Source organism: Rana temporaria, chromosome 3 (genome assembly GCF_905171775.1).
Source record: "Rana temporaria chromosome 3, aRanTem1.1, whole genome shotgun sequence".
Lineage (NCBI taxonomy): Eukaryota > Metazoa > Chordata > Amphibia > Anura > Ranidae > Rana > Rana temporaria.
In genome coordinates, this window is record NC_053491.1 from 425,068,783 (window position 1) to 425,085,302 (window position 16,520).

Here is a 16,520-nt window from a genome sequence, read left to right on the forward strand (position 1 = left end):
GACTGTACTGTCTTCCCTGATGTAAAGCGCTGCGCAAACTGTTGGCGCTATATAAATCCTGTATAATAATAATAATAATAATAATATCCCAGCAGGCAGCAACAATGGACCCCTCCCTCAACAGGAGACCCCCTCTCTCCCCCACTAATTTAAGATCCCCCCAGCAAAAATGGATCCATCAGCATCAATAGACCCTCCAGCATCAATAGACCCTCCAGCATCAATAGACCCTCCAGCACAGCCCAGCCCCCCTCATTCAGTGCTGAGCCTGCGTTTCCTCGCGTTCCTACTGGAAACAAATAAAAAAAGCCCTTTATTTATAGAATGCAAACTTTCTACACCGTCCAGTGTGTACCAATTCCGCCTGACTGATGGGGAGAAGCCAGCTGACAGCTGTACGTTCCTGGGCGGACAGCAGGTGGCGGTAGTCTTTGTGTCTGTCAGCAGTCTTCTCTGTCAGCGGCTTCCCTCTCGTTGTCACTGAGCTCCCTATATAAGTAGCGGATTGCAGCCGAGCCGCGGAGAGCGGGGTGCCACGTGTGCAAGGTAAGGGGGCGGGGTCAGGAGGTGATGGCAGCTGTCAGTGATAATGGGAGAATGATTGTCGGTGATGGGAGAATCCCCCGTCCGTTATAATGTGTGTGTCCGGGGATGGGAGAGATGGCTGCACAGGAAGGCGGAGGGATCACATCGTTACACGTCACCTAATACATTGCAGTGAGCGATCAGGTGTAACTTGTCATCTCCCATTGTCTGCATGGATTGGCACCGGGCACCGGGGTGACTCCCTGTGTCACTATTCTTATTATTACAAGGTGTTGCGGAGGAATGCTAATGTCATCATGCATGGGGGAAATTAAAAGATGCTTGTGGCTAATGAATGAATGCAATGTTTAATTCTCCACACGCATGATCACATTGGCATTTATTTGTCATTTGCTAGAAAATCACTTGGAACCCCCAAACATGATCTATTTACTGGCAGCGGAAGCCCTGCAGAATAAAATGGTGGTTGTTGGAATTTTTTTATGTCACGTTATATTTGCACAGCTGCAAATTTTCAAGAAGAAACACTACTTTTTTTTTTTTTTTATAGCGCACACAAGCACAATAAAATAGAATTTTTTTAAATTATTTTTTTTGTAAAAATATATAAAAAAGGTGTTTGTGTAAATAGATACCAAACATGTTCTGATTCAAAAAAGGCAAAGCAGGTTATCAGTTTAGAAAGGGCCTGTTCGTACAACATGCAGCCCAGTGCGTTTTTTTTTTTTCCTGCAAAGTAGGTTACATGGTTTTCAATGGCATAGTTCACACCACTTACAGAAAAAAAGTAGAACGTGCTGCATTTTTCATACTGGAATGCTGTAAAACGCATCAGAAAACACTCCGGGACACACGTGGCCTTAGGGTTATGAAAAAAAGAGGGGGGAAAAATTAGGGTTGTCCCGATACCACTTTTTTAGGACCGAGTACAAGTACCGATACTTTTTTTCATGTACTCGCCGATACCGAATACCGATACTTTTTTTAAAATGTGTCCCCAAATGCAGCCATGTCCCCCCCACATATGCAGCCATGTCCCCCCTATATGCAGCCATGTCCCCCCATACCTAGATGCCGCCGCCGCATGGGTTAAACAGCGTGCAGGGAACATCACAGCTTTCATTTGAATAGCTGTAGTATTCCCCGCTGCGCCGCGTATAGACACTCCCCCTTGCTCGGGATTGGACAGATCCCGAGCAAGGGAGAGTGTCTATACGCGGCGCAGCGGGGAATACTACAGCTATTCAAATGAAAGCTGTGATATTCCCCGCACGCTGTTTAACCCATGCGGCGGCGGCGTTGTTGTGGTATGCGACGGGGTCGGCGGCGGCATTCGTTGTATTCTATTTAGGTATCGGGGGTATTTGCGTGAGTACAAGTACTCCCGCAAATACTCGGTATCGGTCCCGATACTGGTATCGGTATCGGGACAACCCTAGGGAAAATGCACTGGACGGCATCAAAAACGCACTGGGACGGTTCAAAAAGGCGCATGCAGAAAAGCATCTAGAACACATCTGGGCTGCGTTTCTATGGTGTGAACTGGCCCTTAATTGTCAACTCAGGCTCTTGCACTGATGGTCATAGCGATCCCTCACGTTTGTGGTGCGATCACACTCCAGATCCGTACTGGATGTACTTCTGCATGTGCGTTTTTTGGCGCATTACGGTGTGTTTTCGATGAGTTTCTGGATGTGTTCCAGATGATTTTTTTTTTTTTGTAACGGGGGCCAGTGTGCTTTTTTTTTTTTTTTTTTCATTTTTGATGCAATTTACCACTTTCCAGTGCAGGAAAAATGCAGCATGTTCCACTTTTTTTTTTTTTTACTCTGAAACTGGAACTGACCACAGTTGGAAACCAAACAACCTACTTTCCATATGTTTTTGATGCAGAAAAACACACACTGGACTGCATGTGGGGTGAACTGGCCCTAAAGCTTTTAACCGCTTTAATACTGGGCACTTTCACCCCCTTTCTGCCCAGGCCAATTTTCAGCTTTCATCGCTGTTGCACTTTGAATGACAATTGCGTGGTCATGCCAAATTGAACCCAAACAACATTTTAATGTTTTTCGACACACATAGAGCTTTCTTTTGGTGGTATTTAATCACCTCTGGCTTTTTTATTTTTTGCTAAATAAACGAAAAAAGACAAAAGTTGAAATAAAGAAAAGAAAAAAAAAAAAAAAAAATATATATATATATATATATATATATATATATAGTTACTGATCAAAATTTTTGTGTTCGATGAATCGATTTTTTTTTTTTTAAATCGATTAATCTCGATTAATTATAACACACATACAGATCCAACTACTTTTAGCTGATCTCCTTGCAGGCTGATTCCCAGTGCAGCTACCAACCACTGGAAAAATGGATAGCAGGATACAAAAAACACACAAAGACAGCACTCGATGGGAATAGCGTTAAAACTTTTATAGTCTTCAAGTAGGTAACAAAATAAATATTGCACTGGAGATAAAATTGATGTAGCTACATAAACTGTAAAAATGGTGCAAGTAATACCAAACGGTACCAAAAGCAGTCATAAAAACATGTAGCTAAGTATGATACTGGTATAAAAATGTGTACAACGATGCCACTGCTGAATCCAGATGAGGAGAAGTTAAAGGGGTTTTCCACCCTTTTTTTTAAGTTTATTAAAAGTCAGCATCTACAAAAAGTGTAGCTGCTGGCTTTTAATAAACTGACACTTACCTCCAGTGACGCGCCGGCCGGGGCTCCGCTCCTCGCCCCCCCTCGCCGGCTGGCGTCTTCATTACTAGTGTGGGCACCCGGCAGTGATAGCTTTCGGCTTCACGGCCGGGCACCCACTGCGCATGCGCAAGCGGCACGGCGCGTCCGATTGGACAGGCACTCGCCTACAGGGAGGGGCTGTGAAAAGGCGATTAAGCTAATCGCCTTTCCAGCCCCTCGGCGGAAATGGGACAAGAAGTCCCCTTCTCCTGAAGCCCCCCCCCCCCCCCCCCAAAAAAAATTACATGCCAAACGTGGCATGTAAGGGGGCGAGGAGTGGGTTAAGAGGAAGTTCCATTTTTAGGTGGAACTCCTCTTTAACATCAGTCCGTCGGCATGTAGAAGGGAACTATCACAACTCCCAGTGGATGGTTGTAGAATCCCAGGTTGATAGAGGGAAGTGTAACAGCCCTTGCGTGTGGCAGATAGTAAGGTCCCACCGGCATGCAGATATGAAGGCACAGCAAAGGAGCCCTTCAGATGGACACGGCAAGCCCCGCCGGTGTCCGTGACCTTACTGGATCTCCGACGGAACTCCCTAAAGCCGGCGGAGAGGTGAGTACAAATCAAAATAATTTTGATCGATCAAAAAAAAAATACGGTAAAACCATTGGTTGCTAGGATGCAGGCAGCTGGGCTGTTCAGCAGCCCTAGTTGTTATGGTGCAGGCAGGTGCAACTAATAACATGGTAACACTGCCCTGTTTATACAATATTACTGTGCTGCAGTGAGGATGGAGTGTCCGGTATGGAAACTGGCTGCCTTTACTTACAAAAAAATGCATTTACTATTTTTTTTATTTTTTTCAAAAGGTGAACATATCCTTTAAATGAATAAACCTTTTGTGTGACGTCAGAGTGCGGCCTTGTCGTCTGTGTTTGCCAAAGTATTACGTGTCCTTTAAGTAATTAGTGAAGCAGGTTTTGTAGGATGTCGGGTTAAGCCTCTTTTACTGCTTTCTGGATCAGATGCTGGAGGTACAGATTATAGCTTGTGTAAAGTTTACCTCTCATAAATCTTTTTCTCTTTAAAATAATATGGGAACCCCAGGGTATATCTGCCGGTGAGAGCGAGTTACTGGTTTACAGATAAAAATCAGTTCAAGTGTAACTAAAGGCTAAGGTGTGTTTTTTAGGGAGATTCACCCTCTCTATTTGTCCTGTTTACTATTTATCATTGAAAGTAAAATACCAAGTTTTGGGCTGTCCCCAGAAAAGTAATAGCGGGAAAATCTTCAAATGGGGACACTGGTTCTGGTGACCGGGGAGGTTCCTAAGAAATATATTTGCCAGGACTTCCTGTTTTGGCTGTGGGGCAGGAAGTGAAGGTAAATCTCTCATTGGGACAAGGAGGGGTAAAAATAAACCTGACGGGTTTTAATCCTCCCTTGCTCTATCCAGAATGGAAACGTTGATTGCCTATAGTTCTACTTTTAAATTTATTTTAATCATTAAACAATATTGTTTTTCTGTACTTGCTAAAATTGTTCTTAGTTTGAAAAAAAACAAAACCATGCAGCCACCATATTTAAGTACTAGTAACATGCATTATATACAATTTTTGTATTGGGGCTTTGACACTTTTAAAGTGAAAGTTTTAGCAAAAAAAAATCGTCACAAGGAACATTAAAGCGTTCCATCCAAAAGTATGAGGAGCCGGTATTCTGCTTCCTACCTCTTCCGGGGCCACATTTTGACAGGTACCCTTTCCAACTTCCAGGAGACGGCGCTTGGAAGTTCAGCCCCCCCTCCTCCTGCCTCCACTGCAAGGCTTCACTGCCGGTTTCCCTTGCCCTGAATGACAGCAGCAGCACCCGAGAGCTGATCCAAAAATGTGCCTCGGGTGCCGACATTGCGGTCTCCCTGGACAGGTAAGTGTCCTAATATTAAAAGTCAGTAGCTACAGTATTTGTAGCTGCTGACTTTTCATTTTTTCATCGGGGGCGGAGCTCCTCTTTAACTTTCAATGTGTTTCTTGTGCATCATGTGACTCTTGGTTTTAGGGCCAAAACAACTAATCGATTATGAAATTAATCGATTACAATTTTCATAATTGATTAATCGGGCAGTAACATAATGGGGTTTATAAAACTAGAATTAGCCTTTTATAGTACAAAAAAGCAAATTACTACTGTAAATATTACTTTCACTGTCCCACAGTAAGAGCCGGTTCACACTGGGGCGACACGACAGGCGGCTCAGCCGCCTGACGTGTCACGTCCCATTCACTGCAATGGAACCGTTCTAATAGTAGCAACAAAAGTCGCTCCGACTTAGAAAAAAGGTTCCTGTAGTATTTTAGGGGCGGCTCGGGGCGATCTGCATTGACTTCTATACAGAAGTCGTTTTGCGAATCGCCTCTGAAGTCATCCTCAGGACGACTTGCAGAGTCGCCCCCGAAGTTGTGCCGCCTATGTGTGAACCGACTCTAAAAAAAAGAACCCCTTACAGTAGCGATTATTTGCTCTTTTTGTACATATTTTTGTTTTTTTAACCCCCATTATGTTACTAAACATCTCAGGCCGGGGTCACACCTCTGTTTTTTGGTGCTTTTTGCAGAAACACACTACAGTTCATTTACATGTTTTCCTATGGGACACGTTCACATCCATGATTTTCTTTTCGGCTGCTGTGTATTTGGAAAGGGCGAGGACTTTTTAACGCAAAACGGTGCTATTATTATTTATTTTTTGGTTCAATATATTTCAATGGAGAAGCTGCAGAAAAGCATGTAATTTTTTTTTTCCGGCAATTTGTGTTTTGTAATCTGCCCAACAACAAATTGGCCCATAAATGTTTTTTTTTTTTTTAAGGCCATTATCCGATTAATCGAAACAATAATCGGCCAACTAATCGATTATGAAAGTAATCGTTAGTTGCAGCCCTACTTGGTTTGTTGAAATCTTTCTCTTCTGATTTTATGTTTTTTTTATCACCCATGCCTGCTTCCATAATCTTCTGGTGCGACAGGGGTCAGTAGAGCTCAGAAACCAATGACAGATCCCCATTAAAAGTGCAGACTATGCCCAACCTTTCCTTCATTCATAGAAGCTGTACTATAGCTTCCATGGATGATATCCACTCTGGATTGCCTGTCCCATGTCCCTCAGCTCCCCAACCGCATCAGGAAGATTCTGGTAATTGGGCTAACTAATGTCCCTTGTGGTTTATTTATATACACTTACCGGTCACTTTATTAGGTACACCTGTTCAATTGCTTGTAGGGCTGTTACTGATTAAAATTTTCGTGTTCGATTAATCGTTTTTTTTTAATTTATTTTTTAAATGGATTAATCGACTAATTTCAATTAATTATAACGCCCATACACTTTTAGATGATCACCTTGCATTGCAACTCTGCATTAGTCAGTGGTGTGTGTGTAATAAATATATATATATATATATATATATTATAATAAATACATACACACACCGGCGCACACACAGTGGATATAACAAGTGTGTGTGTGTGTGTGTGTGTATTTATTTATATATATATATATATATATATATATATATATATATATATATATATATATATATATATATATATATATATTAGGGATGCACCGATATATCGGTGCCGATACATATCGCCCGAAAACAGCTGTTTTGGCGACATGCCGAAACAGCTTAAAAATTGCCGATAATGGGCATCGGGTGCCCGTAAAAAAGATGGCCGCTGGGCTGTCACGGCTCCGTCCGAGTGCACTGCACGAGCGTCACTGCCAAAGTGTCCCTGTGTCCCTCCTGAGTCCTCCTGACTCGATCGGCTATTCAAAAATGGCGCCGGGTGGCGCCATTATGTAACTGCGCATTCGCCGCCCGGCCGAGCGTATACAAGCTTTCCCGAGCCCGGCCGGCTGCGGGCTCGGGAAAGCTTGTATCCGCTCGGCCGGGCGGCGAATGCGCAGTTACGTAATGGCGTTGATCGAGTCAGGAGGGACACTTTGGCAGTGACACTCGTCACTGCCAAAGGTAATGCTGGCAGGAGGTAGTGGCTTCTTCTGGACGTCCTCTCAAAGCAAAAAGATGGGGTTACTGCTGAAGATATCTTGGTGAATAATCCTGCCAACTAGGACTAAGGAGAACATGGTTTACTAAAATCAAGGTACCATTGCAAACGTAAACTACACTATGCCTTACCTTATTTTATCCTCCTCTCTAACCTTCCAACCTTCCAAATTCTAACATCCTGGATTTTTCCCAAGGCACTCTGCTTCAAAAGGAAATCCCCCTAACAATGCTGCTTGGTGATCTGCAATCTTGGCAACCTTCAGGTCCACCATTATATCTTACCTCTTTAGACAAGCATATCCTTTCAGTTTTATCCTCTTCAATCATCTAGCAGGGCCTCATGTGCCAAAATCTGACATACGTCATTCCACCACCCTTACAATATGCTGTTCTACACCTCATGCCTCTAGAATGTTAGCTTGTGCTGGAAGGGTCACTCTGGTATTGTTTGTAACTGTAATGTTCTACTATACAAATGTTACTGAAACATTTCATATATATTTTCATATATATTTTAAGTATTCCCTCTCCGTTACATCCAGCAGGAATGCAGTTCCGGTACCTCCAGCAATAAATGTATTGGGAAGGAGTGCTGAGGTCTCCTGGAGGGTCTAGGTGGGTGCAGGAGGTGATGGTGGCAAGAGCTGGCAGGAGGTGATGGTGGTGAGAGCAGGAGGTGATGGTGGCAAGAGCTGGCAGGAGGTGATGGTGGCAAGAGCTGGCAGGAGGTGATGGTGGCAAGAGCTGGCAGGAGGTGATGGCGGCAAGAGCTGGCAGGGGGTGATGGTGGCAGGGGGTGGTGGGGGCAGGAGCTGGCAGGAGGTGGGGGTGGTGTTTTAACATACAATTATTAAAAAAGAAAAAAAAGAAAAGTAATTTTCGGTTTCGGCCTGACATTTTTTTTTGTTTCGTTTCGGTTCTGAAATTTCCATTTCGGTGCACCTCTAAAATATATATAATATAAAATAAATTAATTATGACAACTTTTTAGTGCATCACTGATGTATAACTCAATGATGCCACGTGAAGGCTCTTTCACGTGTGTATACATTTTTGGCTTTACTGCCAAAAAAAAAAGAGAACCTGTCTTATCTTGGCATCATAATATAATATCGGGGTCTGCTCTTTCTGGATGTCTTACTTGGTAACAAATTATGACGGCACCCAATGCTGATCTATATGGGTATACACCCTAGATATACCAGTGATTGGCTGAAGCCCTCTGTATACATTTGGAAAAAGCTGGATTATAGATCTCTGATTCGCAATTATTTGGCTGGGCTTCCAGAATGATTACATAGGGAGGGTCTGGAGGTGTTGAGATTTAAATCTGTGCTTATGTTACCTTTTGCTTGTCATCTGCTAGGAGACGCGACTTTTGTACCAGGATGGAGAAGAGGCTCCTGGAAGGGTTTGCAGCCGAGTTCTTTATCAGAGTCCTGCTGCTCGGTATTTTCCTGTAAGTACATCAGTCTAGTTAATGAGTAAAGCTGCAGTGATATGAATGTTTGTATAATGTGTTTTATGACCTATATTGATCCCTTCTTCTTTTATGTACACATAAAATTCCCTTTTTAACCATGGTAAGTGAGCAAACTGATTATTGTCACAGGAAAATTATATCTGTATAAATATTATATAGTAAATACTTTTTGTTTAAGGAAAGTCCTCTTGTATAATGAAACGCAAAATCCACAGGAAAGTGATTTGTTTGAATAGCCTGTATGTGGATAAGTGATTAAAATGTTAATCAATACTACTAGAAAAGTAACGGGTCAGTTTTTAGGGTACTTTCATACTGCTCTGTAGCAAAATTGCATTAAAAACGCTTATGCAATGTTCCCCTAGTGTCCTGTTCAGCTACAGAAGCGACAAGGGGCTTAGAGTGGTTGTAAGGGATAGGTTATTTTAAAATAATAAATATGTTCTACTTGCCTGCTCTGTGCAATGTTATTGCACAGAGTGGCCCCGAAACTCCTCTTCTGTGTGTGCCCTCATTACAAACCGATTTCTATGGGGGCACGTGTGCGGGCACACTACTGGGCCGGGCTCTGTGCGTTCATAGACACACACAGCGTGGCTCAGCCCTATTCCCCACTCTGCACACAGGATTTGACTGGCAGGAGCCAATGCCTCTGTACCCTTAGTATGTAAGTTTTTAGGGGGGGTAAGGGTGCAATACACCTGCTGGGACATTTTTTACCTTAACCACTTAAGACCCGGACCAAAATGCAGGTGAAGGACCCGGCCAGTTTTTGCGATTCGGCACTGCGTCGCTTTAACTGACAATTGCGCGGTCGTGCGACGTAGCTCCCAAACAAAATTGGCATCCTTTTTTTCCCACAAATAGAGCTTTCTTTTGGTGGTATTTGATCATCTCTGCGGGTTTTTATTTTTTGCGCTATAAACAAAAATAGAAAGAACAATTTTGAAAAAATGCCCTTTGGTATATGATGTGCGGCCCTCGGTCCTCAGCAGTCTGTAATGGGAACGTTGATTGGGGTAATGGCATTGTTCTCTACTAGCTGCATGTAACATGTTCCCAGTTTTGTATTGTCTTCTGCAGCAAATTTCCCGCCAAAAATGTGACATGTCCACTCCTCTGATTCTCATTTCCTCTATTTATGTCTGCAGTTTCTGACGGTTTTACATGAAATGTATTGAACTTTATGTGCGTCTCTTTGGTGATGTCAGAAGCCACGTTTAAGGCCCCGTTTAGCTGATGGGTTGATGGCCACTGCTCATCACGCACACTACTGTTCTGTGCTATAAGTGTATGTGTGGTGTTCTGAGCACCGCACACACAACCAGCGTGAGGGGGACACCGAGCCACTATCAGTCACCCTACATTCGCATGTATCTGTTTAGTGCGTTTTGCAGCTTGCAGAAACGCACTACAGTCCATTGAACATGGTTTCCTGTGGTACACGTTCATCTCTATGTGTTTTTCAGCCAGTGCGTTTTTGGACTCTGGGACTTTTTTATGCATTTTTACATGCCTTTTGTATTTGTTTGTTTTTTTCCTCCATAACACACTGTGTATAGCTGGTTACTAAGGAGTGGGCCAGGAACCCGGTCATGGTGTCCTTTACAACTGACAAGTCATGAGCTGTCGGCTTCCCCGCTGACACCTGAATGTAGAAACAAGAATTGTCGGCAATAAAATAAACTGGGGTCAAGGTGCTAAGTGTGTGTGTGTGTGTGTGTGTGTGTGTGTGTGTGTATAACACACACGCACTCACACTCTATCTCACAAAAGTGAGTACACCCCTCACATTTTTGGATATATTTTATTATATCTTTTCATGTGACATCACTGAAGAAATGACACTTTGCTACAATGTAAAGTAGTGAGCTTGTATTATGCCCTGTACACACGATCGGAATTTCCGAAGGTATAAAATCTGATGGAATTTTCCGTCGGAATTCCGTTCAAGCTGTCTTGCATACACACTGTCAGACCAAATTCCGACCGTCCAAAACGCGGTGACGTAAAAGACTACAACGATCCAAGGAAAAATTAAGTTCAATGCTTTCGAGCATGCGCCGATTTGATTCTGAGCATGCGTGTTCCATACAGACGATCAGAATTTCCGATGGGGGAAAAAAATCCTATTTCTAAACTCCGACGGAAAAAAGTCCGATGGGGCCCACACACGGTCGGAATATCCGATGAAAAAATTCCATCTGACTTTTTTCATCGGAAATTCCGATCATGTGTACAAGGCATAACGGTGTAAATTGGCTGTCTCCCCAAAATAACTCAACACACATCCGTTTAATTTCTAACGCTGGCAACAAAAGTGAGTACACCCCTAAGTGAAAATGTCCAAATTGGGCCCAAAGTGTCAATATTTTGTGTGGCCACCATTATTTTCCAGCACTACAACCCTCTTGGGCATGGAGTTTACCAGAGCTTCATAGGTTGCCACTGGAGTCTTCTTCCACTCCATGACAACATCACGGAGCTGGTGGATGTTGGAGACCTTGCGCTCCTCCACCTTCTGTTAGAGAATGCCCCACAGAGGCTCAATAGGGTTTAGGTCTGGGGACATGCTTGGCCAGTCTATCACCTTTACCCTCAGCTTCTTTAGCAAGGCAGTGGTTGTCTTGGAGGTGTGTGTTTGGGGTTGTTATGTTGGAATATTGCCCTGCGGCCCAGTCTCTGAAGGGAGGGGATCATGATCTGCTTCAGTATGTCACAGTACATGTTGGCATTCATGGTTCCCTCAATGAACTGTAGCTCCCCAGTGGAGCCCCAGACCATGACACTCCCACCACCATGCTTGACTGTAGGCAAGACACGCTTGTCTTTGTACTCCTCACCTGGTTGCCGCCACACACGCTTGACACCATCTGAACCAAATAAGTTTTATCTTGCTCTCATCAAACCGCAGGACGTGGTTCCAGTAATTCATGTCCTTAAGCCCCATACACACTATTAGATTTTCTACGGATTTTTGTCTTCAGATTTACCAAAACCATATAATAGGAGGTTAAACCTTAAGAGTTTCAATTTGTATGCAATCAAGCAGGCCCTTGTACTACATGGTTTTGGTAATTATGAAGACAAAAATCTGCAGAAAATCTAATAGTGTGTTAAAGTGATTGTAAAGCTTTGTTTTATTTTTAAATAACAAACATGTCATACTTGCCTCCACTTGTTTTGCACAGTGTGGCCCCGATTCATGACTTCTGGGGTCCCTCTGCAGCTCTCACGGCTCCTCCCCACATTTGATTAACCCCCTAAGAGAAGCTTTCTCCCGAGTGGTTACCTTGCGGGCACGCTCCCGAGTCATTCATTCAGCGTCCCTAGCCACTGAATGTATGACTCGGCTCCACCCCCTGGCACCCGCGTCATCGGATTTCATTGACAGCAGGGGGAGCCAATGGCTGGGCTGCTATCAATCTATCCAATCAAGAGCCAGGACCCTGTGGAGAGATGGAGAGCGCATCATCGCTGAGTGAATTCCATGGCTCAAGTAAGTAAAATGGGGGGGCTAGGGGGTCGGTGACTGACAGAATTTTTTTCACCTTAATGCATAGGATGGATTAAGGTGAAAAAACGCGAGGGTTTACAACCTCTTTAAGTCTGCTTGTCTTCAGCCAACTGTTTGCAGACTTTCTTGTCAATCTTTTTTAAAAGAGGCTTCCTCCTGTGATGACAGCCATGCAACCAATTTGATGCAGTGTGTGGCGTATGGTCTGAGCAACCAGGTAAGGAGTACAAAGACAAGTGTGTCTTGTTTACATTCAAGCATGGTAGTGGGAGTATTATAGTCTGAGGCTGCATGAATGCTCCTCCCTTCGGAGACTGGGTCACGTGGCAGTATTCCAACATAATGACCACAAACACACCTACATGATGACCACTGCCTTGCTAAAGAAGCTGAGGGTAAAGGTGATGGACTGGCCAAGCATGTCTCCAGATCTAAACCCTATTGATCATCTGTGGGGCATCCTCAAATGGAAGGTGGAGGACAGGGCTGGACTGGGACAAAAATTTGGCCCTGGACTTCATCCAGACCGGCCCACTTTAATTCAATAAAATGCTGACCCCACCCCCCGAAAAATCACCCCCAACAAAAGGCCCCTACATCCTTTATTGTATATCATGAGAGGGTGAGAGAGAGGGGAATGAGAGAGAGAGAGAGGGAGGGTTGAGGCAAAGGGGGTGAGAGGGGGTGGGTGAGAGAGGGGGGTGAGTGTAAGAAAAAGAGAGTGAGTGTAAAAGAGAGGGGGTGAGTGAGTGCTTTCACACTGGGGCACTGCCAGGGCATTAGAAAAAGTCCTCCAAGCAGCATCTCTGTTTTAACTCCCTGTAGTCCCTATGGCCAGTCCATCCCTGGTGGAGGAGCACAAGGACTCTAACATCCATCAGCATCCATCAGCTCCATGAGGTCATCATGGAGGAGTAGAAGAGGACTCCAGTGGCAACCTGTGAAGCTCTAGTGAACTCCATGCCCAAGAGGGTTAAGGCAGTGATAGAAAATAATGGTGGCCGCTCAAAATATTGACACTTTGGGCCCAATTTGGACATTTTCACTTAGAGGTGTACTCACTTTTATTGCCAGCAGTTTAGACATTAATGGCTGTGTGTTGAGTTATTTTGAGGGGACGTCAAATTTACACTGTTATACAAGCTGTACACCCACTACTTTACATTGTAGAAAAGTGTAATTTCTTCGGTGTTGTCACATGAAAAGATCTAATTAAAAAATATATAATATATATATATATATATATATACTGTCAGCGGGGCAGCCTGCTGACAGCTGATGACTCATCGGTTGAGGATGTGGCAGGCAGCTTCCCAGCCCACTCGTTAACCAGCTAAACAGTTTGTTAAAGAGAAAAAAATATCGAAATGCATGTTTAAGAAAACGCACCACAAAATGCGCTTGAAAACCGCATCAACCACGAAGATGTGAACTTGGGGTCACTGATGTGGATGAGGAGGAGAGGAATGGTTTTTGCTCTGTATGTCCCTCCTTGTGTTGCCTGTGTATGTGTGTGTGTGTGTGTGTTAGAGCTGCACGATTATTCGCGGAGGGAATCGCGATCTCGATTCTCCCCGCGGGATGACCCGCGATTTTTGGGTGCGGCCATAAATTATTCTCACCTGTCCCATGTGTCCCGGAATTCGCTCACATTCCCCATCACCACCATCCTCCAATCCGCAGCAGGAAGGTCATCATCCGCCGCCCGCTGCTGTGCCGCTTGGCATGCCGGGATATATGGAGTCCCACCCCTGTTAGTGAAGGGGGAGGTCTCCTTGTAGAACTACCAATCCCAGGATTCCTAGCGGGCCTGGTTCCAGACAGGGAGCAGAGCAGAGAATGCTGACCGGAGCCGGGGAGATGAGGGCAGGTGCTGGGGGAGCCCGGCCGGAGCTTTACCGCTGGAGGAGGCAGAAGACGGGGGCACCAAGGTGAGGGCCGGCGGAGGGGTTTCCATGTAACCCGGAGCCTGAGAGAGAGAACCATTGTACTACCTGGGGGCCTGAGCGAGAGTATACATATATGGATAGGGGTGACAACATGGGCAATGGTGACAACATGGGCAATGGTGATAACATGGGCAATATTGACAAGAACGGGGGTTTACTATCGCTTTAAATAAAAAAAAGAGAATCGTGATCTTCATTTTATGCAAAAGAATTGCGATTCTCATTTTTCCCAGAATAGTGCAGCTCTAGTGTGTGTGTGCGGCGCTCGGGACACTGTGCATACGGGAGTGGGAGGGAACCTCTATGGGACTCCATAGGTCCATGTGACACCGGGGGCACAAATGGATTGGGGTAGAGTTTCAAAAGTAAACTTGGAAGAGATCACTTATAAAGCGCAAACTGTTAATACATGTATGTTATGTTATTATCGGTTTTATTTAAAAATAAGTTGTCACTTTAAGTTAGCCAATACAGGTATCACTTAAACTCCAAACTAAACGCACCTAACAAATCTATAACTAGATTGATGAATGGTGATCATTAAACGTTTTCTTCTCCTCCTTTCACAGTCTTACAGAGATGATGCATCCCTTCCAGCGAGTGATTCAGCCAGAGGAGATGTGGCTCTATAGAAACCCGTATGTGGTCTCCGATCGAGTTCCCACTAACAGTATGTTTGTAAGTACCCCACCCTGTGCTAATATGTACCTTATTGATATACAATATGTGAAGGAAACCTGTGCTGATTTGTTGGTTGGTTCCCTGGCTGTCATGATGATTAGTGGTGGGAAATACTTTCTAAGGCAGCACAGCCCTAAGGCGGGTATGTCGGCAAACCGTTCTGACTTCTAAATCTGCATGCCTTTCATTGTAGTAATACAGCTAAATACAGTCAGGTAGTTGTGTATTTAGGTCAGAAGTGGCAGCACCCATGTGCATCCGGCTGAAATTCAGAGGACGGAAATGGCGAGAAGCCATTGCCCTCATTTGTGTGTACGGACATTTAGAGTTGAAAATATGTTTATTAGAATTTTAACATATTAACCACTTACCCCCCGGACCATATTGCTGCCCAAAGACCAGAGTACTTTTTGCGATTCGGGACTGCGTCGCTTTAACAGACAATTGCGCGGTCGTGCGACGTGGCTCCCAAACAAAATTGGCGTCCTTTTTTTCCCACAAATAGAGCTTTCTTTTGGTGGTATTTGATCACCTCTGCGTTTTTTATTTTTTGCGCTATAAACAAAAATAGAACGACAATTTTGAAAAAAAATTATATTTTTTACTTTTTGCTGTAATAAATATCCCCCAAAAATATATAAAAAAACATTTTTTCCTCAGTTTAGGCCGATACGTATTCTTCTACATATTTTTCGTAAAAAAAAATCGCAATAAGCGTTTATTGATTGGTTTGCGCAAAAGTTATAGCGTTTACAAAATAGGGGGTATTTTTATTAATATTTTTTTTTACTAGTAATGGCGGCGATCAGCGATTTTTTTTTTTTTTTTTTTTTTTTTTTTGGTATTGCGACATTATGGCGGACACTTCGGACATTTTTGACACATTTTTGGGACCATTGGCATTTTTATAGCGATCAGTGCTATAAAAATGCATTCGATTACTATAAAAATGCCACTGGCAGTGAAGGGGTTAACACTAGGGGGCGGGGAAGGGGTTAAGTATGCCTGGGTGTGTTCTTACTGTGGGGGGGGGGGGGGGGGCCTGACTAGGGGAAACACTGATCTTCTGTTCATACATTGTATGAACAGAAAATCAGCATTTCCCCCCATGACAGGAACGAGAGCTGTGTGTTTACACACACAGCTCCCGTTCCCCGCTCTGTACCGAGCGATCGCGTGTGCCCGGCGGCGATCGCGCGTGCGCCCCTAGTGGCGGCTAATAGGCAGGACGTCATATTACGTGATCTCACCTAGGAGAGCCACCTTGTGGACGTATTATGACGGTGCGGCGACGGCAAGTGGTTAAACATGAGGTGTTACAATCAGGGAACAGTTACAGATACGTGGTAGTAAAGAGTCAGCCCAATGGCTATCGCCCACAGCAGGACTCCCACCAACGTATAACAAGACGGGAACAATTATGACAAGAACCCGATACAAAAATTGTGAGTGGCCAAAATGGCCTCTTAATAGATGACAATATTGCAACCAGAGTCTACAGGAAGGAGACAATAAAATCAAAAGAAAAAATGACAAATAGGACAAAAAGAACAAAGACCAAAAATAAA

At 44.0% G+C, this 16,520-nt stretch overlaps 1 protein-coding gene across 1 annotated transcript in view; it reads left to right on the forward strand.

The window, feature by feature from the left end:
- The first annotated feature begins 486 nt into the window (after nt 1–486).
- PLPP5 (phospholipid phosphatase 5) overlaps nt 487–16,520 on the forward strand; it is a 32,197-nt gene continuing 16,163 nt past the window's right edge. The window contains exons 1-3 of the mRNA XM_040346234.1: nt 487–546; nt 8,689–8,781; nt 14,841–14,949. Coding sequence (XP_040202168.1) covers nt 8,711–8,781; nt 14,841–14,949 — 180 coding nt within the window. The 5' untranslated portion in view covers nt 487–546; nt 8,689–8,710. The remainder of the gene's footprint in view (nt 547–8,688; nt 8,782–14,840; nt 14,950–16,520) is intronic.